This window comes from Sminthopsis crassicaudata, chromosome 5 (assembly GCF_048593235.1).
Source record: "Sminthopsis crassicaudata isolate SCR6 chromosome 5, ASM4859323v1, whole genome shotgun sequence".
In the NCBI taxonomy this organism is placed as follows: Eukaryota; Metazoa; Chordata; class Mammalia; order Dasyuromorphia; family Dasyuridae; genus Sminthopsis; species Sminthopsis crassicaudata.
The window spans coordinates 11292272-11319364 of record NC_133621.1 but is presented as its reverse complement, the minus strand read 5'-3'; the positions used below and the strand labels follow the sequence as shown (position 1 = coordinate 11319364).

The 27093-nt window shown below is 47.3% G+C and overlaps 1 protein-coding gene across 1 annotated transcript in view; it reads right to left on the bottom strand.

The window, feature by feature from the left end:
* SP4 (Sp4 transcription factor) overlaps positions 1 to 16410 on the bottom strand; it is a 50820-nt gene extending 34410 nt beyond the window's left edge. Inside the window, 4 exon segments of the mRNA XM_074270770.1 lie at positions 13653 to 14442; positions 14444 to 15229; positions 15624 to 15766; positions 16331 to 16410. Coding sequence (XP_074126871.1) covers positions 13653 to 14442; positions 14444 to 15229; positions 15624 to 15766; positions 16331 to 16337 — 1726 coding nt within the window. The 5' untranslated portion in view covers positions 16338 to 16410.
* Positions 16411 to 27093: the final 10683 nt, after the last annotated feature.

The following is a 27093-nucleotide window of genomic DNA, read 5'->3' as shown; positions in this document are numbered from 1 at the left end:
TCTCATATGGTGACAGCAACAATGTACAATGATAAACTAAAAGAGATGTGATTCTTCTCAGCAATGCAATGATCCAAGGCAATTCCAAAAAGACTCATGAAGTCTATCCACATCCATAGAAAGAACTATGGAGTCTGAATGGAGCTCAAAGCAAACCATTTTTACTTTTTTCTTTTTCTTTTCTTTCTCGTATTTTTTCTCTTTTGTTCTGATTCTTCCTTCATAATATGACTAATGTGAAAACATGAATAATATGATTGTATGTGTATAATCTATATTATAATTGAGGAGGGCAAGAGGGAGAAAAAAAACTCAAAATCTTATAAAACTGAATGTTGAAAACTATCTTTACATGTAACTGGAAAATAAAATAAAATGCTAGTAAGTAGCAAAAAAATTCTACTTAGTCATATTGTCATGTTGTTGTAATCAACTTATGAGTATTCTATTTAAAATTTTTGCATAAGCATTTGTTAGGGAAATTGGTCTATAGTTTTCTCTCTTTGCTATATTTGTGTCATAAAAAGAGTCTGGTAGGACTCCATCTATTTTCCCAAACAATATTATAAATAATTATTTTTAAAATGCTTGGTAGAACTAACTTGTGAATCTGTCTAGACCCTGGAGATTTTTTCTTAGGGAACTCATTAATGACTTGTTCAATGTCTTTTTCTAAAATATTGTATTTCCTTTTCTGTTAACCTAGGCAATTTATATTTTTGTCAATTTCACTTAGCTTGTCAGATTTACTGGCATATTATTGGGCAAAATAGATCCTAATAATTGCTTTAATTTCCTTTTCATTGATGGGAAAATTCACCTTTTTCAGTTCTGATACTGAATACATAGTTTTCTTCTTTTTTTGAATCAAATTAACCAATGGTTTATCTATCTTATTTGATTCTTTTTGTAAAACAAGCTCCTAGCTTTTCTTATTTTCTTATTTTCAATTTTCTTAATCTCATTTTTGGTTTTCAGGATTTTTCAATTTGGTGTTTAATTATGTATTTTAAAATTTCCCCTTTTTTAAAACTACATGCCCAACTAACGGATCTGCTCTTTATTTTATTGATGTAGGAGTTTAGAGACATACATTTCCCCCAAGTACTGCAGTGGAACAGTGAGTACGTGTTCTACTCACCTCCACGGTCAGTTACTATATGTAACCCATTAAGCTGCTAATGATGAGGCAACCCACGGGTACTGAATTCATTCCTTATTTTTGCCTAAAAAGACACATGAAGAACTGAAAAGAGCTGCATCTGGTTCCCAAGCTTCTAGCTCCCATATTTTACAGATAAGGAAATCAAGGCTGAGATTTCTTCGAGATCACACAAAATGCCCTTCTTAAAATGAGGAGACGAGAATGGAACACAATATTCTGGATATAATCTGATTAACACAATATAACAGGAGTATTACTTCGCATATCTGGATCCTATTAATGCTGCCTAAGATTATATTAGCTTTTTTGATAGCAGCTAAATCCTATGGCTGTGAAACAGGAAGTTCACAAGGGAAAAAAAAAAAAGATAAGCTTAACTAGCACTGAAAAGCTGAATAAAATCACAAATGGCTTGTGAGTATATTCAAGTTTATTTTTTCCTTCAAACATAGTAAGAAACCTTATTTACTTTTATGTATTTCTTCTCATCTTTTTCAGTGTATTCCTCTGATTCTGTTACTATTATTTGGATATAAAATCACTGGGGATCCCAGATCTCTCCAACAGAATCTGAGTTCTCTGGAGCCTGAAGCAAATTAATTATTAGTGTTACCTAGTTATCCTGTCCGGCAGGACTAGAATCCAGGTCTTCCTGACTCCTGGCTGTCTCTCCTCCCCATAGCAGACTTTTGTATTGTGCTTTAAGGTTTATAAAGCCTTTTCCCCACAACAACCCTGTAAGGACAGTGGTGCACTGGTACTATCTGCACTGTGTTGCGCTGCCTGCCCCCAAACAATGTGCCCCACCAGCAATCTGGCTTGGCGACCACAGTGCTGCCCTTCAGGAACTCACTCGTGTGCCATCCAGCATCCTGCAACCCCTACGTGCCCAGGACATATGTGTGCCCAGGATGGGCTCAGCCCCGGCCCCCCACTTTCTGAATGAAGGAGGAGACCCCCCCCAGCTCAGGGCCAACGGGATGGGGGGGGCGGGAGTGCGAACTCTCCAAACAGAGGGGAAAGAAGGGTGAGGGACCTTAGCAGGGGAAGAGGAAGGCTCCCTCCCCAGGAGAGGGGAAGCTCCCCATTGATCTTTCCCCTCTTATGGAGGGAAGGTGATCCACCCAAATTGTTTCAGTGAGGCAGCCAGGACAGAAGTCACACTTCAAGTGACTTATATGAGAGTGGGATGAGAGAAGGGTGAGACACCCCAGCACTTCCTGTTCCTGGGAGCTGAAGGCTGATGCTTTCCTGGAATTCAGGGGTTCTAGAGATCTGCAATCAGGCTGGCACCTTATATAGAGGTCTGGGGTGCACAGTACCCAGAGGCCACAGAGCACTGGGCTTGGAGTCTGGAAGAGCTGAGGGTCTCACGACACCAGATGAGTGACACTGGTCTGCCTCAGTTTCTTTAGCTGTAAAATGGGCATCGAAAAAGTACCACTCTTGCAGAATGAGTAGTAATCAACACAATGCTTAGAAACTGGTAGAAACCAGATAAATGCTTCTTTCCATCCTTCCTTTCCTCACCAGACTGGGCCAGGTCACAAACGAAGCAGGCCACAGTTTATGGGAAGACCGGGGATGGACTCGACTAGGAGGGCCACTGCACTGCCAGTGTGGCTAAGATCTCAAAAAAAAAGAAGACAAAGTAAAATGAGCAAGGATGGTCTACTCCAGAGACTCTTAAAATTTCTCCATTCCAAAGGCCCTTTGTGACTTAGTAATTTTTTCACCACACCCTAAAAAAATACATAACAGTTGCCCTTATTAAAATAGTTAGAGCCAAACAACTTAATAATCATTTGAAAATCAATGTAAACCATGTGTGCAAGTTGAAAGAAAAAAATTTTTTTCATTTCATTTTTAAGTCATGATATGTACAACTGTTGGACAGTTTTTACACATCTCTAAGTAATTGAATTGACACAAGCATTCAGTGTGATCTCTTAACAACCAAATCTGGGGTATAAGATTGGACACTGCCACCCTCATTTTCTGTTCCTCGATGATTTTCATGCAGACCTTGCTTTTATCAAAGCATTTAGTAAAAACCCAGATTTGCAAAAATACCATGTCACAATAAAAATTCATTGCTGAAAGTACAATTCAGCAAAAACAAATCTCAAGCATTCAAGAAGGTCCCTGATCTAATAATGTTGAACCCAAGAAGTATCCTGATTTCTTATTCAAGTTGAGGTCTGGCACATATCCAGCATCACAGAGAGGTGTTTCCTCTCAAATTTTAAAATTTTGAAGATTATAGCACTTGGGACTGAACATGACCTTAGAGACCATCTACTATGGGATCCAGAAAGCATATTAAAGGTGCATGTGGTAATGGAAAAGGATATGATCCTGACACAATCATCTAAGTAGAAGAACAGCTGCTGCCTTTGAAACAGGGAAGTTTGATAAATGGTTAGATTTTGCAGGGGGCAGACATGCTGAGTCTGAGGTATCTTTGGGACATCTAATCTGAAGTGTCCAAGAAATGTGAGACTCAAGCTCAGGAGAAAGAAGATGGATAAATGGATCTAAGACGTGTCTGCATAAAAAACCCCAAAACCTATGAAAAGTTGAAAAGGCCACCAAGAAAGAGTACAGACAGAGAAGAGCTAACATTTGGGGGTGGACTATCGATAATGACATGCTACAGGAGACCAGGGCTGACAGAAAGCAGAATGAAGACAGAATAGTGTCATAAAACCTAGAGAGAGGACAAGTGCAGCTGGGAGGTAAAAAAGCATTAAGATTCAAAGACAATCATCAGATTTGGTCATTAAGAGCTCACACTGAATGCTTGTGTCAATTCAATTACTAAATGCTTCTTAGAGAAATAAAGACCAACTCAAATAGTTGGGAGAACATGAAGTGTCTGCCATTGGGCTACAGCAAAGTAATGAAAATAGTCATGTCAAGGTAAAATGAAAGTTGTTGTGCTAGGTTAAGTGTGCAGAATGTGACAAATTGGTAACACATTTCATCAAGAGAAACACAAGATTTAGATTATCAAAGGAAATAATGAAAGAAGGAAACTGATCTGGCAGAAATTGGGCTTAGACCAACATCTTATACCATATTCCACAAAAAAAAAAAATCTATAATGATGTGATCTGAATATTAAAGATCATATTAAAAAAGAGAGAGAAAAGTAGATGCTATACTTTTCACAGTTACAAGAAGATGTACTTTTTTGTTTGTTACATCCCTTTTTATAGTGGCAAGGAACTGGAAACTGAGAGGCTGTCCATCAGTTGGAGAATGGCTGAATAAATTGTGGTCTATGAATGTTATGGAATATTATTGTTCTGTGAGAAATGACCAGCAGGAGGATTTCAGAGAGGCCTGGAGAGACTTACATGATCTGATGCTGAGGGAAATGAGCAGGACCAGGAGATCATTGTGCACGACAACAGCAAGATTATACGATGATCAATTCGGATGGATGTGGCTCTGGATGAGGCTCTTTTCAACAGTGAGGTGATTCTAGACAACTCCAAGAGATTTTGGGGTGGGAAAGGCCAATCACATCCAGAGAAAACTATGGGGACCGAATGTGGATCAAGTATAGTATTTCACAGTTTTTGTTGTTTGCTTGCTTTTTTCTCTCTCTCATTATTTTTTTTCCTTTTTGAGCTGATTTTTCTTATACTGTATGATAAATATGGAAATATGTTTAGAAGAATTGCACATATTTAACCTACATTGGATTACTTGCCATCTGGGGGAGAGGGGTGGGAAGAAGGAAGGGAGAAGAATTTGAAACACAAGATTTTGCAAGGGTGAATGATGAAAACTACCTTTACATGGATTTTGAAAATTAAAAAATATTATTAAAAATTACCAAAAAGATGAATTTTTCACTAAGGGATAAAGGCAATTATAAAAGAAGCTTCTAAAGGAAAATTCTTGGTATTTGAAATTGAAAAATAAAATTAATGTATCCAGGATAAAAGAGGAAGCAATTAAATGGAAATAAAATCTTTACATCAAATTTCTCAGGTAAGGCTCTGGTATCCAGGATATATAGTCAACTAGCAACTAGCAAGAATGTGTGAATATGTGTATGTATGTAATTTTTTCTCAGACAGATAAGGTATCTGCCACACACACATACTTTTGTATATTGACTTTTGTTAATATTCTCTGACCACTTATCAGGAAATAACTCTGCAATATGAGCATGCATGTGCGTGTGTGCGTATATGTAAGAGCTAGCATTCATATAGTGCTTCCAAATTTACAAAGTACTTTATGGACATGATCTCATTTGACCCTCACAATAACCCTGGAAGATAGCTTCTAGAATTATCTCCATTTACAGAGGAGAAAACTGAGTAAGGAGTCAAATGACTTACCTAGGGTCAGTCCCACCATCTCCTATCAGGGCACACAGGCACACACACAGACACACACACACACACACACTTTATAAATGATATAAACAGATTGTTCCCAAAGAAGAACTGCAATTTGTAATTAACATAAAATAAAAAATAATCATCCTATGAAAGTACGTTTCAATGCACTGGAACATGCAAATCAAAAAAACCTTGAGCATCCACGTAACACCCAGAAAACTGTCAAAGATGCCAGAACAGGGGAATAATCATTACGGCACAGTTGTGGAAAGACAGGCATACTATTAGTACATTGTGGATAGAGCTATGAATCGGTCCAACGATTCTGGAAAATAATTTGGAGAAATGCAAATAAGGGGACTGAAATGTCCAAAATTCTTTGGCCCAGATCCTCCGCTGCTAGCATGAACATAAAGGAGGTTATTGATAAAGTTCCCATATACACCAAAATATTTAAAGCACCATTTTTTGTGAGAGCCAAGTCGATGCCCATAGGTTAGTGAAAAGGCTGACCTGGACCAGAAAACCTAAGGGAGTACAGAAGCGATTTCAGGAGGGAGAGAGGGCCCTAAGCACAGAGAGGGGCAGGAGAGAAGGCAGTCTGGGGCTGTGCTCTGCAGGAGGCCATGGGGAGAGCCTGGTCTGAACCCAGGACAGGAGATGGTGCGTCCCCCGGAGCAAACAACAAGTAGGCCACACGGCATCAGACAGGGCTCAGCTACAGCCAGTTTGGTCGGATTAATAAGATTAACTAGATCTGCCTTCTCCAATTACACTGTACAGAGGTGGCATGAAAGATTTAAAGCAAAAGATTCCTTTTACAAAAGTAGAAATTATGCCAGTATTTTAAGGTTATTATTTGCCAGTATTCCGAGGCAAAGGAAAAAAGTCAAAATAAGTTTCCTGACTAGTTTTGTTAAACCGTTAGGTACATTTGATCTACTCAGTAACTCTCCTACAAGGCCTGAGGGGGCTTGTTGAGATCCCCTTATGATAAATATCCTTTGAGAAACTTTATTACCCAAAATTTCCCTTGCAAAGAAGGTTCTATCTCATTCATTCCTCTAAAAAACGACTAGTGAGATCTTAGAGAAGTTCTTCATAATTAAGGGGGAAAATGAATGTACTATGAGAAGAAAATGACTCATATATATATATATATATATACACACATATGCATATGTATATGAATGTACTATGAGAAGAAAATGACTCATATATATATATATATACACATATGCATATGTATATGAATGTACTATGAGAAGAAAATGACTCCAACACACACACACACACACACACACACACACACACACACAGTTGTGTGAATGTTCAGATGGAACAGGCCTCATTTAATTAAACTCCCAAATAAGAAAAACCAAATGTATAAGTGAGGGAATCCCAACATATTAATACAGCTCTGGGTAAAAACTTATCCAAAGGGGTTGGATATGGCAATATAGCTGCTAAATGTAGTGAGTGGTTAAGGCAAGTTTTTCAGATTGAATGGTAATCTGAATGGATCCCTCAGGTACTTGTTTTCCCTATAAGGAAGAGCTAGCTGCTGCTTCTACATCTGAGCTCTGATGCTACAGGTCCCCAGATTCATGCTTCAAATTCCCCAGAGAGGAAAAAGAAAGCAGAAGAAAGTTCTTGAAGATTCACCAATGTTTAATTTATAAGCCTCAGTGTTCCCTGTGTGAAAATCCAATTTGTTCCTGGGACTCAAGCATGCCGAGTTCTCGTGGTGCCTTTGCTTGCCTAAAAAATAGGATCTAAGCTCTTTGCGTCGGGGTCCCAGGGTTAGATGAGATTATATGTTCTAAGATCCTTCAAGTTCAAATTTGGTCACTTTTGGTCGAAAACGCCGGCTAAAAAATTGGGGAAATAAAATCCCAGTGTTTGAGCATGTCATCAAAAATGTTAAGCTGCTATAATGTAAACACAGTTTTTAAAAAATGGACACGTTGCTCCTGACTTGAACAATAGACAAATTTAAGCCATAGAATTCCATGTTTCTAAGTATCTGCAGTTACAGAAGTTTCCATTCTCCTTTGACTTCCTTCATAAAACCCTTTGGGCACAGAAGGTATTGTGTAGACAGGGAATGACTGGATCCTCCTTCCTTTCAGCCAAGAGTCCCCAACTCTGGGCTATATCTCTTTCCATCTCTAATATGAGCTAAAGGGAAACTGATGTTGTTAAAATTTCTACACTATTTACTCCATAGGAAGTTCAAGCTTTATAAAAAAACAAAACAAAACAAAACAAATCATAAACAAAAAAAGTTTAATTCTTAGAATTGTTTTATATACAGTAGATACATAATAAGTGTTCACTAGTTTTTGTTGCTGTTGCTGTTGTTGTTGTTGTTTTTCTTGCTATACCTCAGAATCCCACTAATGATGTATGTTGAAATGGGGAAATAGAAGGATGTACTCAATTACCAAATATGATGAAAAAGAAGACAACAATAATAACAAGAATTTTTATAGCGCTTATTGTGTGTCCCCTTGTGCTAAGTACTTTTCTTATTTATTTATCTATTATCTTAATCCTCCAAACAACACTGAGGTAGGTTCTCTTTGTATCCCCAGTTACAGAAGAGGAAACTGAGGCAGGCAGAGGGGCAGTGGCTTGCCCAGGTCCCGGAGCCAGGAAGTGTCAGAGGGTGGCTGGGAACTCGGGCGGTCCCGACTCCAGGCCCAGTGCCCCCTCTGAGGCTGTCCCAAGAGTCAAATTCAATCACATCAGTGTGGGGCTGGGGAAGGAAGTCATCTTCAGTTCTCAGACCCGTGCAGAAGCCGGGCTCAGGGGTCACCAGGCTCAAGAGGACCAAGGACATCATGGGGTCATGTCTTGCCCTGGGCGCAAACTGGGTTTAAATTGAGGCAGGGTGCCCAAAGTCTCTCTTCTGGAGTCATCGAGGCCTAGGGACAGGACCTGCAGGCCCCAGGATACATGTGACCCTGGTACCCTGACCAGCCTCTCTGCACCCCATGGCACCTGCCTGGGCCACCAGAAGGGGGCTCTCCTCTACCCCCCTCTGCCCGTCCTCATCAGCTTGGATGGACACAGAGTGTGGGGCTTGAGGCCTTTGTGTCCCCCTCGCCCTGGTCTAGCCCTGCTGCCAACCGACAGCCATGGGTGGGGGGGAGGCGGACCCCACTAAGACTGAATCCCCAGCCCTGGGCCAGCTCCTCCGATGGTCACTTCCCTCCTTTCTCTCTGGAGCCTCTCTCCCTTCTAGGGAAGGTGTGAGGGAGGAGCCAGGCCCAGGACTGAGGACTACCCTGTATTTCCTGTCTCTTCCTTCTGAATGGCCCCAGTCTCTTCCTTTCCTCCTACCACCCATTCACCTATTCAGTTGCCCAGGGTCACTCTACCAAGTCACTCACATCGGGCCCTTTCCTTGCCCTCTCCCACAACCACCCTCATTCAAACCTGGATCCCCCATTTTTGCGATGCTCCCTAACTGCCTTCTCTGGCCTCCAGGCTCTTCCCTCCCCACCCATCCTCCAAAATCTGGACCAAAGAGCTTTCCCACAGCAAAGATCTCATGCAAGGTCAGGGCCCTCCGTGGCTCCAAAGCACCCCCGGAGCAAAAGCGGGCTCCTCTTCCTGGTGCACAAAGCCCTCCCGCACGCAGCTCCAATCCGCCTTCGCGGGCTTTTGGACACGGCCTCTCTGTTTACTTCACAGCCTCTATTCTACGTTCAAGCAAAACTGGCTGCTCTCTCGTGCCTCAAACATGATTTTTCATGATCCCTCAGCCATCCCCTTGACTCGGTATTCCTCTGGGAATTGGCCTGGGATTCCCCTCCCCCCTCCCACTCCTGACCTCCACTTTGCACAATCCCTAGCTTTCTAAAAGCTCTGAGGCCTTTCTGCCCCTCCTCCTAATACTCACGTGTATCTTTCCCCCTTTAATGGAACATGAGCTCCTAGTTTGGATTCATGCTAAGAAAAGGACTGCCGTCTCCATATTTTTTTGACCCAGAGATCTCGCTGCTAGACATATCCTTTAAGGAGCTGACAACATTTTTATGGTAATACTTTTTGCAGTTAACAGAGAACTAATGAAGTGGAACTAACAAAATTCCCCATCAACTGAGGAATGGCTAAACCGAGTGTGGGACATGAAGGTAATGAAACATGACTGAAACCTAAGAGATGATGAATATGTAGAATATAGAGAAGAATAGGAAACTTTAATGGGATCTGATACAAAAATCAGTCCATAAAAATTAAGTGCCTGCTATGTTCGACTCATCATGGTAACACTCATAGACTACCCAATTTCCCGCTACTGAATGGGGAACAATCTCACGGATCACGCTTGGCCCTCAAGAGATGAGAGCGAGTATGGGTGGGGAACATCACACGTGTGCTCAGAGTCTGAGGATGTGGTGGTTAGCCGAGGGACTTCCTTTTTCTCTAATTCTCTGTAAAGAAGCCATACCTGGGGCAGGGAGCTTCACAACAGGATATACATGAAAATGAAACTGAAACAAAACAAAATATTGAGATGTTTTGGTATCTCAAAAATATTGGTGTGCTTTGGCAAAAGATTATAAGCTCTGTTTCATTTTTGTCCCCGTATATCCAGTGCCTCGCAATGTCTGCCATATGACAGGCATTGTGTATATATATATATATATATATATATATATATATATATATATATATATATATATATATATATTTGATTAATTGGGCAAATAGTTTTTACATTTGACATAGCTTAATATCTATTTGTATCCTCAGCATTTGATGTAGCTCTGGGCAAGGATTAAAAAACTTAATAAACACTTCTTTATTTATCTTAAAAGTATCACTGACAATTTTGTTCAACAATTGGTTATAAATCTCAAGACATTTAGGAAAAAAATAAAGCTTATGGTAGACAAAAGTCTTGCTGAATTTTGGCCTTTTCCTTTTACACTGAAATCTCATTTATATTATCAAATGGAAAGCAAAACTATTTTGTAGCTGCAAAGTTCAATAGAGAAGTCATTTTTTATTTCTACTATCCGCATGAAGGCCTGTAGCCCTGGGATCTGACTTCCTCTCCTTGCACCCTACAGCCCTTTCCCTGTAGCTTCATGGTGAAGCGAAGGTCATCAACCTCACTTCAGAGAACGAAGGAAGCAGATGAGCATGGCTCTGATGGGGAATAATGACGAGGCTGGCCCTTTTCACCGGTATCACTGCTCCCTTCAGTCTGGGTGCTGAACAATGGAGCCCTCACCTAGAAGGGCTGTTTGACCCGGCTACTCTGAAGCCTGTTCACAAGGACCTGACGTGCAACCCCACCATAAAATCGAATTCAAAAAGGAAGTCAAGGATGACAAGGCATCCCGCACCCCCTTCAAATGGGCGTTCCCTCCCCCCCAAGGAAATAGACCTGGCCCAACAGTAACTGGACATAGTTGGAGGGCCAGTCAAGCAACATGTAGGCTGACACGGGGGATAACAACACAAAACCCGCAACAGGGCCTGCTCACAAGCTGCTTACAGTTTAATAGGGGAAATCGGCATAAATAACCTATGTAGGTGGAGAAATGGACACACAGAGCACTTCACTACAAGGTAATTTCGAAGGAAGGCCAAAGATGCTCCACAGAAGACCACGTCTATTGTAAAAGGGGGAGAGGGAGTTGTGGGGCAGTGTACGGACGCAGGGCATTTCCGGCCTGGAGAAGATGCCCCTTCTGTGAAGGAGGACTGAGTGAACACCCCCTGGGAACAGTGGCCAAAGGGACTGGGAAAGATGAGGCCAGGCCCCATTGTATTGGGCATTAGGAGTCATTCTGGAGGCCGTGCTTGGGGGGGTCAGGCCAGCAGTGGCCTGGGAGCTCCAGGGGCAGGAAGGCCAGCTGGGGAGGTGCAGCAATATTTCTAAAGGTGGCTGCAAGAAGGGCATTAACAGGGATGGGCAGAGAGGAAAAACAGTGCCCAGGTGGGTCCGTCAGGTGCACAGCTGCGGGGCTAGGCTGAAAGCTGAAGAGCATCCTAGCCAACTTTAGTAAAAGTGCAAATGTTGCTGGCTGCCAACACTGCATTTAAAACTCTGGAAAAAAATACCCCCCCCCCAAGTCCTGGAGTAGGAGCTCACTGATAAATCCCCAGGGCCCTTCGACACTGCCATTTCTAAGTCAGCCAGCCACCACCCCTGTCCAGGAGAAACAGAAGGGAGGAGAGCAGGAGTTCATTTTAAGCGTGGCGGCTGATTCGTGTGGCACCCGCCTGGTCCAGGCCTGATCTCATTGCCGGTGACCTGGGGCAGGACCGAGCAGGACTCTGGGACCCCCAAGGGCTTTCCTTCTCTAAGCCTCCTGACGTGTCTCTCGCTCTGGGCTTGCCTCTGGAGCAGACATTGAAGATCTGTCTGATAACAGAGCAAGCCCTACATAGCCCCCCTGAGGTGTGGGACAACTCATCAACTACTACGAGATGAGCGCTGGCAATCCTAAGTGGATCCTCAAAAATGAACTTTTGGGGTAAAAAGGAAACGCTCTCCTGCAAACTCTTAAACAGGACTCGTGCCAGAGGGAACCCATTCAACAATCACAACTCCAATTTCTATGTAGTTTTGTGTATATTATCACACTTGACTGAAGGAAAAAAAAAAAAAAAGAAAAACAGATTATTAAGTAAAAATTTCAAATCCACCAGCACCAAAAGTTGATTTAAAATTCTCAAACTCATTCACTATTGCTGGACTTTGTACTCTCTCAGACTGTGTCTAGGAAGTGGGTGACAAAATCAAGACACTCAAACACCAAAGGTCTCGTTTGAGTTGTCAACCAGAAGAGAACTGCATCCACATCATTTTAGGCCACTTTTGTTCAAGAAAGATTACCAAACTAAGCAGGACAATGCTAATTTCAAGGATTTATCAAAGTGGGACTCCTTAACTAAAACGGTGAAATAAATAACAATCCAGAATTCACTAGTTGGGTTCAAGTTTATGTTCCCTAAGATCAATTCTTAGGTTATATTATTAATTTGTACTAATGAGGCAACTGTAGGTCAGGTTTAAAATACGGAACAGAACTTTGCAAACACACTAACACGCAAAACAAAACTAATGATAAAACCAACCTATTAAGGAAAACAAATTCGCCTCGACTGGTGCCAACAGCCAGTTTGAATGGCTTTAAAGCTCTGAAAAGTTGCACAACTTCACTTTTAAACAAATGCCTCCAAATTCATAGTAACGTCTCTCCAGCCATTCCACGCCAGAGAAGTCTTCTGCGCACTGTGACTCTTAGCTGCCCTTCTGCCACACTGAAACACTGACAAAGTAAACGGGGCCTACTCTGAGGGCATCAACTCACCGAGGCGCCCAAGCAAAGGCCTCTGCCAGGACAGCATCTCTGAAGCTCCGGGCCAGCCTGTCCTACCACTGCAATGGGGACACTTCAAAGTTCTTTTCAAATCTTTGGCAGAACAATCACCATATAAGTTGGTCAAAAAATCTGCAGCTAAATTTGGTCGCCTCTCCCACCTGCTGCCATTTGTTGTGGGTTTCAAAGGCCAAGCCAGGGCAAGGAGACACAGGAGCACAGGCAACACAACAATGAAACATGAGCCATCACGTCCAATTTTAAAAATGTCCTGTGACCTGAGAGCAGAGTGGCCTCCAAACCCCCAAACCCCCAGGGGACCCCAGTGCTTCTTGACTCATTCCTTCTCCATCTGCACTCTCAGGGGAAGAGTCCTCTGGGAGGGAAGGCTCAGGTCTGTCCTGAGATTGCTCAACAATGAAAATCAGCTTGGGGGAGCGGGGGGAGCTAGTGCAATTTCACAAATGGCTCCAGAACTCAACCTTTGGCCCCGAGGGGCCAAGACCCATCACTTCCCGGTCCTGTGCTGTAAACCGATTATGAGGCAAATCCTGAACCTGGGGACTCCCGCCACGGGGAGACGGGCACAATGGCCACTCCCGACAAAGCCGAAGGAGCGAGCCGAGTGTTCGGGTTTCTTTGCCCTTAGGATCTTCCTTCTCCTCTGCTCCCCTCAAAGTAGCAGAGGCCAAACTGAAGAGTTAGCACAATTACCTTTGCAATTATGACAAGGGCCTAAAACGCCTGAAGAGGACGTGGTCTGTGACTTACCGGCCACACTAGTGATTGTCACTGGAACTCCCTGCACCTGGACACCTGCAGCCCCCAGGTTGGCCACGCTCACCGTCTGAAGGTTAGGCACGGATGCAAGCTGGGCAGTGTTCAACGTGATTGGGGCCCCGGCCACAGCCACCGGGGCAATCTGGGCAAGAGCCGTGCCCCCACTCGAAGACACTGGGGTGATGGTGAGTTGTTGGGGTAACCCAGCGTTCTGCACTTGCAAATTGGGGAGGCTCTGAATATTCTGAACCTGCACAGTTTGCCAACTGATCTGCCCTGACGGGGTTAAGGTGGGTGCTCGGATGAGCACCTGAGTTGGACTTACAGCCTGAAGCTGGACATTCTGCAAAGGCTGCTGCTGGATGGTCTGCAGAGTCTGTCCTGACTGGAGCTGAAATGACTGGGGTGGGATGGCCTGAATAATCTGCTGCTGGGGCTGCTGGATCTGGATCTGCTGCAAGATGGGCTGGCCCACAATCTGCACCTGCTGGAGGGAGCCGGCCTGCTCCTGCTGAGGTGCGTTCTGAAGGCCATTGGCCTGGAGCTGACCGGAGTTCTGGGCTTCGGCCTCCGGGGCGGGGGTCTGAGATTCTTCCAGGGCCCTTTCCGAAGCGCCCGCGGCGGCCCCGGCGCTCACGTACTGGCCCGAGTCCACCGAGCTCACCAGCGGGTCACTGCTAGTCAGGGTGGTCGCGGCGGTGGAGGTGCAGGCGGTGGAGGAGGAGGAGGGTGACTCGGGCATCGTGCTGCCAGCAGAGGCGGTGGTGGTAGGGGGGGGTCGGGGTGGGGGTGGACACTAGCTGATTTCCATTGGCCGCCCCGCCGTCGGCGGCAGACTGGCCGATCTGTCCAGAGCCTCCTCCGGCAGCCACATTGTTGATCACGGGCAGAGCTAAAGTCACTCCTCCGATGTTGATGGGTAAAGTTGTCACAACTTGAGCCTGAGCGCCCGGAATCGTCTGTAACTGCAAGGGGATGGAGACCCCGGGCCGGATTTGGACCGGCACCGTCTGATTTGCCAGGTTTTGAGCAAGGATGTTCCCAGAGGCTGTCCTGTTAGCGGCTGTGAGGATCGCTTGATTATTACCTGCAGGAATTAGCTGGATCTGGCCCTGCAGATCCTGCAGCGACGCGGCGCTGCCGGGGTTGATCTGAATCTGCTGGCCCTCCACGGCCTGCAGTTGCGGGATCACTTGGTACTGGACGTTCCCGCCGGGGTTCTGTACCTGGATGACCTGGAACTGGCCCGAGGCGGAGGGCTGGCTGGGCTTGGCCTTGGTGGGGGAGCCGCTCTCGTTGGCGCTGCTGGAGGAGCTGGCCGAGCCCGGGGCCGCCTGGGAAACGTTATTCTCCTTCGCGGAGGGCGGCGTGGCGGTGACGAGCTGCCAGGCGTTCCCGGCGAGCTGCGTGGTCACCAGCTCCAGCTGCTGGGGCTGGTTCTGAAGCTGCACCAGCCCCTGGCTCGGGTCAATGATGATCTGCTGCTGCCCCGAGGCCTGGTTTTCCCCCGGAGTCCCAATCTTGCTGCAAGTGGCTGCCAGGAGAGCCAGAGGAGAAGGCTGAGAGTCCTGCCCACAGAGGGGAGGGGAAAAAGGGGCACCTTTAGTAGAAGCCAGGAGGGGTTCTAAACACAAACTTACCCAGGCAGGACTCGGGGTGCTTCCAACCAAAACCAACCCAACACAGTTAGAGCCCCAGGAAGCCTGAAGGAGGAAGTGGGAGCTTCGGGGCCGCCTTTAGACATAAGGGGACCCGCTCCCAAGTTTTTCCAGGCCAGAGGAGACTTGGAAAAACAAAACAAAGCAAAAAACTGGGGGGGGGCTGTTAGCGTCCCTGGGGCTCCCGGACAGGATTCCGCCGCCACCCCCGGCCCAAGGCTTCCCCCGCTCAGCAGGCAGACCCTGGCGGCCCGGCCCAGGAAGGAGCTGCCCGGGCCTCCCCGGGGACTGGGGGGAGCTTTACCTGCGACCCCGCAGTTTTGGCCTTTTTATTGTTGTTCTCCGTCTCCGAAGTCTTTCCTCCTTCGGGGGCCATGGCGGCCCCGGCGGCCGCCCCAGCCACGGCTGCTGCAGGGGGGGCCTCGTCCTCCTCCTCCTTCTTCTGATCTGCAAGAGCCCCCACCGCGGCTGATTAGTGGGGCTCTCCCGCGGCGCCCCCTCCCTCGCTCCCACCCCATGCAGATTTCGGGGTTCATCTGGAGGCGGGGTCCCTTCCTCTGCCCCCCGCAGCCCGCGGGGTCCCTCCCGAGAGGTCCCTCCCCGGGGCCTCCCGCCGTTCCTGGGGTTCACCATGGGCTGGGGTGTCCGCCTCCGCCCCCCGCCGGCCTAGCGGGGCTCCTCCGGGCCCCCCCGCCGCCCCGCGGGGGCTCATCGCGGGGCCGGGGGTCCCTCGCCCCCTCCCTCCGCGGGCGGGCGGCGGCGCGGCGGCGGGCAGGCGGGCCCGGCCGGCGGGGAGGAGGGCCGAGTGCTCGGAACGTGGTTGGAAACCCGACCCCTCGGCTCCAGAGCAACACCCAGAAGGCGGCGGCAGCCGGGCTCCGCGGCGGAGACAAAACCCGGGCGGCCCGCCCCGCGCGGGCCGCCGCCGCCCCCGGCCCCCTCCTCCGCCTCCTCCCCCTGGAGCATCCCGGCCCGGCCCGGCCCGCCCGGCCCGCCCGGCCCCCAACGTACCGCTCATCCCGCATTCACGGCGCGGCCCGAGGGCGGGCAGGCGGGCGGGGGCCGGGGCCGGGCGGGGCGGGGCAGGGAGGGCCGGGCGGGCCGGGCCGGGCGCCCGCCCGCGGGAGGAGGAGGAGGAGGAGGAGGAGGAGGAGAGGAGGAGGAGGAGGAGGAGGCGGAGGCGGCGGACGAGGAGGAGGAGGAGGAGGAGAGGAGGAGGAGGAGGCGGCGGCTCCCGAGGCTGCGGCGGCTCCGGCCCGCCCGGCCCGGCTTTGGGCGCAGGGCCGCCGCGGGGCTGTGGCGTAGCAGATCCTCTCTCCGCCCGGGCCCCGCGGACTCGCGCCTGATTGACAGCGGCGGCGGCGGCGGCGGCGGCGGCGGCGGGGGCGCGGGGAGCCGGCGGGGCCGAGCGGGGGCGGGGCCGGCGCGGGGCGGGGCCGCGCGCAGAGCCCTCCCGCCCCTCCCCCGCCCCCTGTGCTCGCGAGGCCACCGCCCAAGCCCCGCCTCCCTTCAGCCGATTGGCCACCGTCGCGCACCCCCTTCCTCAGCCCCCCTCCCCGCGCCTCGTTTTCGCTCTCGCGCCCGGCCTTCTTCCTCTGTCCTCGGCCTAAGCCCCAGACCTTGGCCTGCCCACGGCCCTGCGCGAGCGCCTCGCTCCGCGGTCTCACGTCCCAGCGGGGCCCATCACGGGAGAAAAGACATTCACACACCTTACCGAACCGGGAGAAAGCGAAGGGCCCCGCCCCGCTCCGGCAGCAGAGGGCCCCGCCCCCCGCCAGCGCCGAGCGAGCGTGGCTCCCGCAGGCACCTCCCCGCCTCGGCCGCCTCTTTCTTCAACCGGGATCGCTATTGGCCGAGACACAAATGACGCGAGCTGATTGGCGGGGAAGGGAGGGCGGGAGCGGAGGGGGCCGGTGCGAGGCGGGCTGGCCGTTGTCGTGCAGTAACGGCTCGTGACGGCAGCGGGGAAGGGCGCGCGCGCTCAAGGGAGAACGCGCCATGAGGGCACGCGCGCGCTCGGGAGGGGGCGGTGGCTGAGGCAGCCTGACTGGGCGGGCGGGGCACGCACGCACGCACGCTGCGGCCACCCGCGCGCCCGGGAGCGCGAGCGGGGGGGCGGGGGCGGGCAGGAGCGGGCGCGCGGCAGGGGCGCGGCGCGGGCGGGCGGCAGGGCGGGGCCCGCCGCGGTGGGAGGTGAATGGGCCGAGGGGAGCGGTCGGCCTGGGGGCCTCGGCCTATCCCGGAGAGGCCCCGGCCCGCCCCGGCCCGCCCCGCGGCAGCAGGCCGCAGTTCACTGGCGGGTCCGCCTCCTGAGACGGCAGGGGAAACTGAGGCCGGGGGAGGGGATCCAGGCCGAGAAGTGACCCAGACCTGATCACTAGATGGGAGGGGAGACTTAAGGTCAGAGGTCCTCCAGTCCAGTTCTGCATTCAGATCAGCTAGGAGAAGGTGGGTCACAGCACCCAAGGCAGGATTAGAATTCAGGACTGACCTTGGGAAGATGCGCATTCTTTGATGCTTCTCTAGAGCCCCGGATGGAGGAAGCGAGGGAGGAAACCGAGGCGCTCAGAGCTGGGAACGGCCCCGGCCTTGCCCGGTGGCTTTTAGGGCGGAGTGAGGGAAAGGATGGGAAACCTCGTCACAGAGAGCTGGGCCGGAGGTTTGGGGTGCCCCAGGGCTGGGGGTCAGAGAAGGTTGGGGAGCCTGGGCCCCCTTCCCACCACAGACTCCTGGCTGGGCCTCTTCTGGAGAGCCTGTCCCCCCTTTGCTGAAGCAGCTCCCAGCCCGAGGGACTGTGCCGGCCTAGGAAGCCCCGAGCCCCGGCCCAGGCCTGGAGGCGCGAATCCAGCCTCCCTTCAGAGCTCCGGGCCCAGGAGCGGCGCGCGCGGAAGGGCCTCCCCGTGGGCACAGCCTCCTCGAGCATGAAGTGGGTCTGGGCCCGTCCTGGCTGCGCACAGCGGCCTCCCTGCCCCATGGGCCTCCCGAGGCAGCCTCGAAGCCCCAATATCCCTCCCACAGTTTCCAAGGGAACCACCCCGATGTAAACACGGACCCCACTTTTATCATTTCTGCGGCAGCCCCGGGACCCCGGTGCCTGCCCGCACAGAGCTTCTCAGGGGCCGAGCGGGCCGAGCAGGTCAGGGATCCACGTACAACTCCGCGGGCCCTCCGTCCCGCTGGCTGCAGTGTTCTTATTCAAAGGCACGGGCCAAGACCTGGCTTCCACCCTAACGGGTTTGGAAAAGAAGTCATTTTCGTTTGGGCCCAAAGGAGATCCGGAGCTGAGAGCTGAAGGCCCGGGCCTGGAGGAAGGCGGGAGATTCAGAGGCGGTGGGAGGGCATCTTGTGGGGGCAGAGCCTCACCTCAGGGAGGGCACCGGAGCAGGCCGGGCCGGGGTGGTCGTCTCAGAGGTAGGTGACCGCAGGGACACACTCAGCTCGCTCTTTTAGCGTTTTGTAGAGTGTAGGGTCCCAAAGCCCTTTCCTATGTGTTCTCCTTTGAATGTTTGCCGGGCAGGGCGGCCATCACTCCCGTTTGCAGAGGAGGGGGATGGGTCTGCGGTGCAGAAGCTAGAAGGAGGGAAGAGCTAGGCCTACTGTGGGAGTAAATGAATGAAAGAGCCCTTATTAAGCACTTACTGTGTGCATGCAGAGTGCTATACAAGGTGTAGATGGAAGAGCCAGGGCCTGCTCTCAAGGAGAGTTCTGATTAAAGGCCCTAGCAAAGCAGCCTTTACTGATGACATTTACTGCTAGGGAACCGTTTGACAGGGCCAGGACTTGGGGGGGGGGGTCAGAACATTTTCCCCTTGGTCTTCATTGTGTCTGCAGCCCCTGCAAGAGCAGTTACAAGGTCATCCATCCTTGCTTCCCTGGGGTGATAGTTTGGGGGATGGGGCAGAGCAGAACTGGAGGTCTGGGGGTCCCTGCCGGGAGGTGTAACTTTGCTGTCTGTCCTTCAGGATGCCCCCCTGCTTCAGCCGGGCCGACCTGCCTGCCCCATTCACTCAGAGCCCCCCTCCCCCCTTCCAAAACTTGTGCACTCACCTCTGCAAAGGCTCATGGATGTTCCACTCTTCCAAGACCCTGCCCCCTCCTCCTTCAAACCTCAGCTTCTGAACCCAGAATTCACCTTATTGACAGTCATTTCCTGACTTTGCTAGAGTGAGTAAGAGATGAGGCACTTCCCCTTTTTTTTAGTTAAGATAATGGCAACATTGGCAGATAGCTAGTTGTGCCTGCAAGATAAAATTATTCTAATGAATGACATCATGCTCTCTCTTCCATGGAGTATGTCTGTGCCAGGGAATTCAAGCTCTGGAAAGGCTTCCAGTATAGACTGGGTGACAGGTATATCCAGGGACGTAGGAACGAGCTCTGGGTGTAAGTACATATGGCCGTGCAGTACGTATGTAGATGTGCATGCATGTGTATATGTATTTATTTCCAGCTGCAAGAGGAAGGCTCCCCTGGCCAATTTCAGAAAAAGTCCTCGCAGCTTTCAAACTGCACACCCTTTGACCCAGCAGTGTCTCTAGTGGGCCTGTATCCCAAAGAGATCTTAAAGGAGGGAAAGGAACCCACATAGGCAAATAAATGTGGCGGCCCTTTTGGTAATGGCCAGAAACTGGAAACAGCGGATCCCCATCGGTCGGGAATGGCTGAAGAATTATGGTATGTGAATGTTATGGAATACTATTATAAGAGGTATGAGCAGGCTGATTTCAGAGAGGCCAGAGAGACCGACAGGAACTTAAGTGGAGTGAGCAGAACCAAGAAAACATTGTACACAGCAACAAGATTATGTGATGATCAACTCTTCAGCAATGAGCTGATTCGGGCTAATTTCAGTAGTGATGGAGAGAGCCATCTGCATCCAGAGAGAGATTGTGGAGATTGAATGTGGATCACAACATACTTTTTCCCCCTTTTTTGTTCTTGTTTGCTTGCTTTTTGTTTTTCTTTCTCATTTTTTCCCTTTTTGATCTGATTTTTCTTGTGCAGCAAAATAATTGTGGAAATATTATAGAAGAACTACATATGTTTAACATGTATTGGACTACTTGCTGTCTAGGGGAAGGAGTGGGAGGAAAGGAGGGAAGAAAAAATAAAACCCAAGGTTTTGCAAGGGTAAATGTTGAAACCTATCTTTGAATATATTTTGAAAATAAAAAAAAACCTATTTTAACAAAGAAAAAGTCCTTGGAAAGGAGGCTGGGTAACTTTCAAAGACTCTACCAAGCAACAGAGAGCTATGAAAGGAATAAAATCATTATGAAATGGACACTTGGCTATCTAGCCCACTTTGATTTTAGAAAAGAAAATGAGACTGAGGATGGGGGAAGCAGTTATCTAGGTTACAATATGACCCTGCCCCATTTGCTAGAAGGCTGGATCATTACAGAAACGATTCCCTTGATCTGTCACCAAAGTCAGCTCTGAGAACAGTCTGGCAAGCAGACCCATTAGTCTATTTAATGATAAAGCCTTGGGCTAGCACGCAGGCAGATGGCTGACCTCACTATGGAAGGACTAAGTTTGGTTATTGTGGTTGGCTATTGTGGTTAGCCTGTGATAGCTGACAGTGATGGAGGATTATACTTTCCTGTCTATAAAGTTAAGAATTGAGCTGAAGCCTGAGAAATTATGCTGAACTATTATTTAGTATATAACCTTGACAGAGCAAAGATGATAGATTAAATCAGATGCTCAAATCCCAAATTTAAAAATGTTTAAGGGAACAATTAGAAATGCTTCAAACCAATTAAATAATAGATAGACCTGGCAGAAATCACACCATGGATGAGGTTTAAATTTGTAGCTCTCCTCCCCACCTTGATTTAAAGCTTTTTTTGGGGGGAATGAGTAACTTTTCTTGAAAAAGCCAAAATGAGATGGAGTTGACTGCAGGCCTCCAATTTATCTCTGGAAAGGCCTTTGGAGCAGGAAATTGGAATACAATGTGGATCACACCAGAAGAGACCTGCCTGATGCCTTTTCTTTTGGAGAACTATGCAAGGGCTGTGACATCTGCATCCTAATCCTGTTGTTAGTGTGCAGAGCATATCGCTTTGCATCTCCATTCCTGGCCATCCCCTTCACAACATCTTCTTGGAATTCCAAGGCTCCCTTCAGCCACTGAACAGTTATTCCATGTCCAACATGGAGTCAGAGTAGCATCAAGAGGGATCCACAGTGATGGAAAACATCACCACAGTGACAGTGAGGAACTGGGTCATCTTCAGCAGCCCTGACTTTCCAGCACAGACGGACATGCACACTTTCCCTTGCTTGGGCACTTGAGGGAAAGAATTTCCCTCATCTGAAACCCAACAACCAAACCCTACCAGGTAACAGCCCCCATTTCTCAAAGGTCACCGAGAAACAGGGCAAGCAATTAAAAAACTAGGTTGAACTTTGCAAAGATAATAAAATACAATATGAATGACACCAGTATCAGGAATAGGCAAAAGGTTGTTGGGCATTTTCAAGGATGGGAAGAGAGGAAAAGCCCATGATCCATCTTCTCGTCCATGGATAGGAGCCTTGTTCTGCTTCAGATTTGCCACCAGAGATCTTGGGAGTCTTTGTTCCTGAAAAGCTCATTTAAAGATGTTCTAATGTTTTATGTGATATCAGTCTGCTCCTAAATGATGTAAGCATTACATGGTTGGAATCATTGATATAGAGAGGGATTATTGTAATCTTAGTTACTGGTCATTTTAGAAACAGCAACCAGAGGGAATGTAGTGGGAACAAGTACATTAACTTAGGATGAGCAGCTAGCTGACTAGCTTTTGGTTTGAGCCTCCATTCTGTGACTGAGTAGTGTATATGTGTGTGTATATATGTGTGTGTGTATATATATATATATATATATATATATATATATATATATATATATATATATATGTATACACTTACATACACATATGTATACATGCATGGATATGATGTTGAAACTAAGATCCAAAAGGAATAATTTAAGCGCCAAATAACAGAGCACTAATTTGAATTGAATAAATGTCAATCAATCAATCAAGCATTTTTAAAACCCTCTGTACTATGGGCTGGGGATACAAAGGAAAAAGGTTGTAGTGAAGACCAAATGAAAGAGAAAAATTGTCAAGTTTTAGGAAATGGCCGTCAGGATCAGGCCATGCCTTAAGGAAGGGGGACTAGACACCCATCATCTAAGTATGACTGAAGGTGTAGATAGAATGGGGAAACAGCCTTGGGCCTTGGGCTGAGTATCTGGAGCTCATGGGATGGCTGATTTTGAGGACCCGAGGGCCTTTGAGGCCCTCTCTGCAGCCTGATCTCCCGATTTTATAGCCAGGGAAGTAGTAACAGATAGAAGGGCTTGCCCAGAGCCATAGGGAAGAGTTGGAATTCAAACTCAGAGAGTTGGATTTAGGATTTGTAGCTCCTTCTTTAAAAACATAAATAAGAAGCATTGGCAAGTTCTGCTCGTGATACGTCTCCAAGGAGTCTCTGAATCTCAGTGCCTTTGGCAATTCCTTTAGGCTTGATGAGATGCACATTGACATCAGGGAAGGAATTTTCATATTGGAAGTCTCCCTTCCCCTCTCTCCAAAACCACCTCACCAATCTAACCAAAAGAACAAAACCCAATTTATTTGGGCATATGGGCATCCTGCTGAGTAAACTGCTTTCCCCGGCCTCTTTTTCTGGGCCTTCTTTTTCCCTTCCCCAGTCCATAAAGTACCTTCCAATTAAAAAAAAAGTTACACAAAATCTAATATCATGGTTGTGTCTCACAGTACATGTAATTTTCCATTTTTGCAGTTTACTGTTAACAGGGAAAAAAGGATGTTTCCTCTAATTTCAGTAATTTGGGACCAGCCTCATCCATTGTGTTTCACCTGGGTTTTGTTGCCTTTGGATGTTTTCTTTACTCACATTGTTGTCATAATTGCATATATTGTTCTTTTTTGTTATTTTGTTCACTCTCCGGGAGTTTAGTTCTTCCCAGGTTGCTCCGAATTCTGATTTCATGTCCATCATGTCGGTGATCTCTAAACTTCCAATTACACAACCATTTAGCATGCTGCCAATTCATGTGCATTTATTTATAATTAGATACATTAAATAAATTAGGTTCTAATATACAAGTATGCATTATAAAATATATATTTTTTAAAAATATATTTTATAAAATATTTTTATTTATAAAAAATATAAATTTTTAAAAGAGGAAATAAATCTTTTAAATAATTTTTATTTTACTTATTAATGGTATAAAATCATTTTGCTTTACTAAAAAAATTAATTTGAGAACAATTTGATTATGCTTCATTTAGAAAATCTTGGTCTAGGACTTTGTGATTCAAGGATACACAGGTCTGGTCCTAAGACCAGTTTATTTTCAAACTTGGCTTCCTGAGCTGTCATAGTTGAAATGATCTCCCAATGGCAGGACGACATCATTGGTGGTCCTTCCTTACTCAGGCCTATCTTGAGTTAATAATTAAACAAATACTTCTGTGGAAAGGCCGCCGGTATACTTCCATCTCCCCTGATGTCAGGAGCCTAGGGATGGGCCGAGATGAAAGCAGGGGAAGGGGTAGGACAGTCCAAGGGCAGGACCATTCCAGGAGTGGAAAGATTCCTGAGTGGGCCATGGTTTCCTGCTGGTGGAAGGCTTTCTTCTTGGGTTTCCAATCTGTCCAAGGGAGAAGAGGGAGCCTTGGGAAGAGGCTTCTGGGAAGAAAGCTCTTCACTTGGATTATTGGCCCCCAAGCTCTCCGGCTGCTGCTGCTGCTGCCCACCTGCCTATTTCCTGGGTCTGTGCAATGTTCTCTCAGGGATGGAGGAAGAGAAGACCCCTCTTCCTTATGGTCAGGCAGTAAGGAGACATGAAGTGTGCCAGTTGCACTGCCAGAGGGACGCCTGTGAAGCTCCCACCAAAGGCAGGAGGGGCAGGGGGTGCAAGGCTGCTGACCAGAAGCTCACAGTTCTAATGTTCTCCCTAAGAAAGGTCTTGGGCATTCCTGGGGTGCATGCACCCACTCGAGACCACTGCTCTGGGTACAATTAATATTTATTTACGTTCTTCAGCATGCCCCATCAAAGGGCACACAATCTGTCACTGCTTTGCTTTTACAAACAGGGAGGCAGTTGTCTGTATTGGTAGATTATGAATTTTCTTTGTGTTGGGATCTAAACCCAGTTGGGGATTGCTGGGTCAGAGAGTAGGAACTGTCAGGAACCGTTCTCAGGATTCCAAATTCTTTTCCAGAATGGCTCTCAGCTCATGAGAAGGCAATGAGTGCCATGGCTGTCTTCCCATGATTCCTCCTCCAAAGTGGACTTTCTCTAACCTATCCTATTTTTGTCTACTCATGGATAAGCTTAAATAAATAAAAATAAGTTCCAAAATTTCTCCCTCCCTCCAGTTCCTCCTCTATCCATTGAGAAGGCAAGCAGCATATCAATGATGCATGTAGAATCTTGAACTTCTGACTTTAGAACTTGCCTCCTTTCCTCTCTATATCCACCTCCCAACACATAACAGTCAGAGAAAAGAAAGGTTAATACTACACGAGGACTCACAAAAGACTTCTTTGAAGGGACTTAGGGTAACATTTGGACAAGTAGAAAGTATTTTTTAGAGGGACACCGAGGTCCCTGTGCAAGACATGATGCTGTCCTGTATATCCCTTAAGGAAGTAGAGGTAAATTTCATCAAGGTCCTTCTGGAGGCTCTATTTTGTGGTCAGAGCAGGAAGTGACCCAGGGAACATCTTCATTTAAAAACACTTGACTCTAGAAACAGACATTAAAAAGGGGGTATATTCAGATCTAAAACTGAGGTTCATTGTCTCAATGGAAGTAGACATATATAGCAGGTTGTGGAAGAGAAATGTATGGGAAAGATTGTTTAATAAAAGAAATACTTGGGTTAAAATCTATTAAAAGGAAATACCCATTTCCCAACACAGGATCCCCTTTTGCTTCCCCCTTCCTTTACTCCCCCTGCCATTGCTCCTCAACAACCTATGTCCATCTCCTGCCTCATGGCCCCATTCACCTGCCAGGTAAACTTCCCCAAGGAGCATCTCTCCCTGGCCTGAGCACTGTCAGTGAAGACTGGGTTGGCTTGGACCCAAGCCCTGCTCTTAGAATCTAGTAAATTCTTAGTAAATGCTCCCCCCGTTCATATATTTTGTATTCATATATTTATACATATTTTTATTGAATCTTCTCTGCATTGGTGAGTGCTCAATAGAATGGAAATTCTTCCAGAACAAACTATGTTGGTTCATTTTTGTCTTTTTCAATAATTAATGATCTAGAAAGATCCAGAGTTGTCCCCCTTTTTCTCAGGTCCTCATTTCAAGGCTCAAACTCTGAAGATAGCATATAAGATTAACATTCTCCTCTACCTGGGCACTGCCACCCCAGCCCCCTCACAAGCTATTTGAGATGAAATCCAGCCCACCATACATTACTCTGGCTTGGGTGGGGGCTACAGATGCTTTGTCCGGATTTCCCCAAAGTTGGGGGAGATTTGGAACTAAATATCATGAGCAAAGCCACATTCCCTAGCTCCATGTTGGAATAAGTCCACCTGATAATATAATATTCATCCTCTCCTTGTTACCCAATCAGAATCGATTGCCATCCTAAGGAACATCCACTCTTCCAGGGGCATATAAACTGTCAGCCCGCAGTGAGGAGTCGTCACTGCCACAAGAGAGACGACCCAATGACCATTCCTTTTATCGATAACATGCTAGCATTATTAATAAAACAATTAATAAAATGACCCAGAAGCTATATCTCTGGAACTTCTTAAATGCCATAAATCAGTGCCCAGTATACTGTGTAGTAGGTATTTAATATGTTTACTGAATAAATAAAAGTGTGAATGAATAAAAGCATGAATGAGTGAGTGAAAAAGACTCCAAGCCATAAAGGCTTTGATGGATTCCATGGTAGCCCTACCATCTGACTGGTTAGATGTTGTGCTGTCTTTTGATGGCCAGAACTCTGAGAAAGGTAGAAAGTTTCCTTCCAATGAGGTGATACTTGAATTATGACAGTCCCTGGAGTTAGCGTCCTGGCGGGATAATCTCCATTTATGGAGATACGCTTATAGTAATCTATCAAGGAAATTAATCAATACCTCAGAAGAGGCAGCACAACAGAGATTAACAGTGTCCAGCACAGATTAGGAGTTTTGATGTGTTTATGTGGTAAATAGGGTGCTAGGCTTGGAGTCCAGAAGGTATGGGGTCATTGCTGACCTCTGAACTTTATGGGGTGTCTGCCACAGGCAGCCGCTGACCTCAGGGGGTCACAGTAAAAAGGAAAATAGATTTGGAGTCAGAATCTGGGTTGAAATTCTGCCACTTCCTAGCTGTTTGACTTACTCTTTCTGAGTTTTGTGGAGTGTTCTCCAACCAGAAGGTAAAGCCTTTGCGGGAATTCTCTGTTCACTCTAGTTGAAATCACTACATAGTGATTTCAACTCAGTGAGTAGATTCTAGTAAGAATTGTAAAATTTATTCATTATTATTATTAATAGTATTAATGTATTAAGGTTTGCAAAATGCTTTATGTATATTACTTTATTAGATCCCCTCAATAGTATTGGCAGGTAATGCTATTATTGGCCCTTTTTTAGAGCTGGGAATACTGAAGCAGAGCACATGGCTAAAGAACTTGCTCCGGGTTCCTCAGCTAGAAAATGGAAGAAGCAAGCTTCAAACTTTTGTTTTCAGACAGAAATTGGATGCTATCTATTA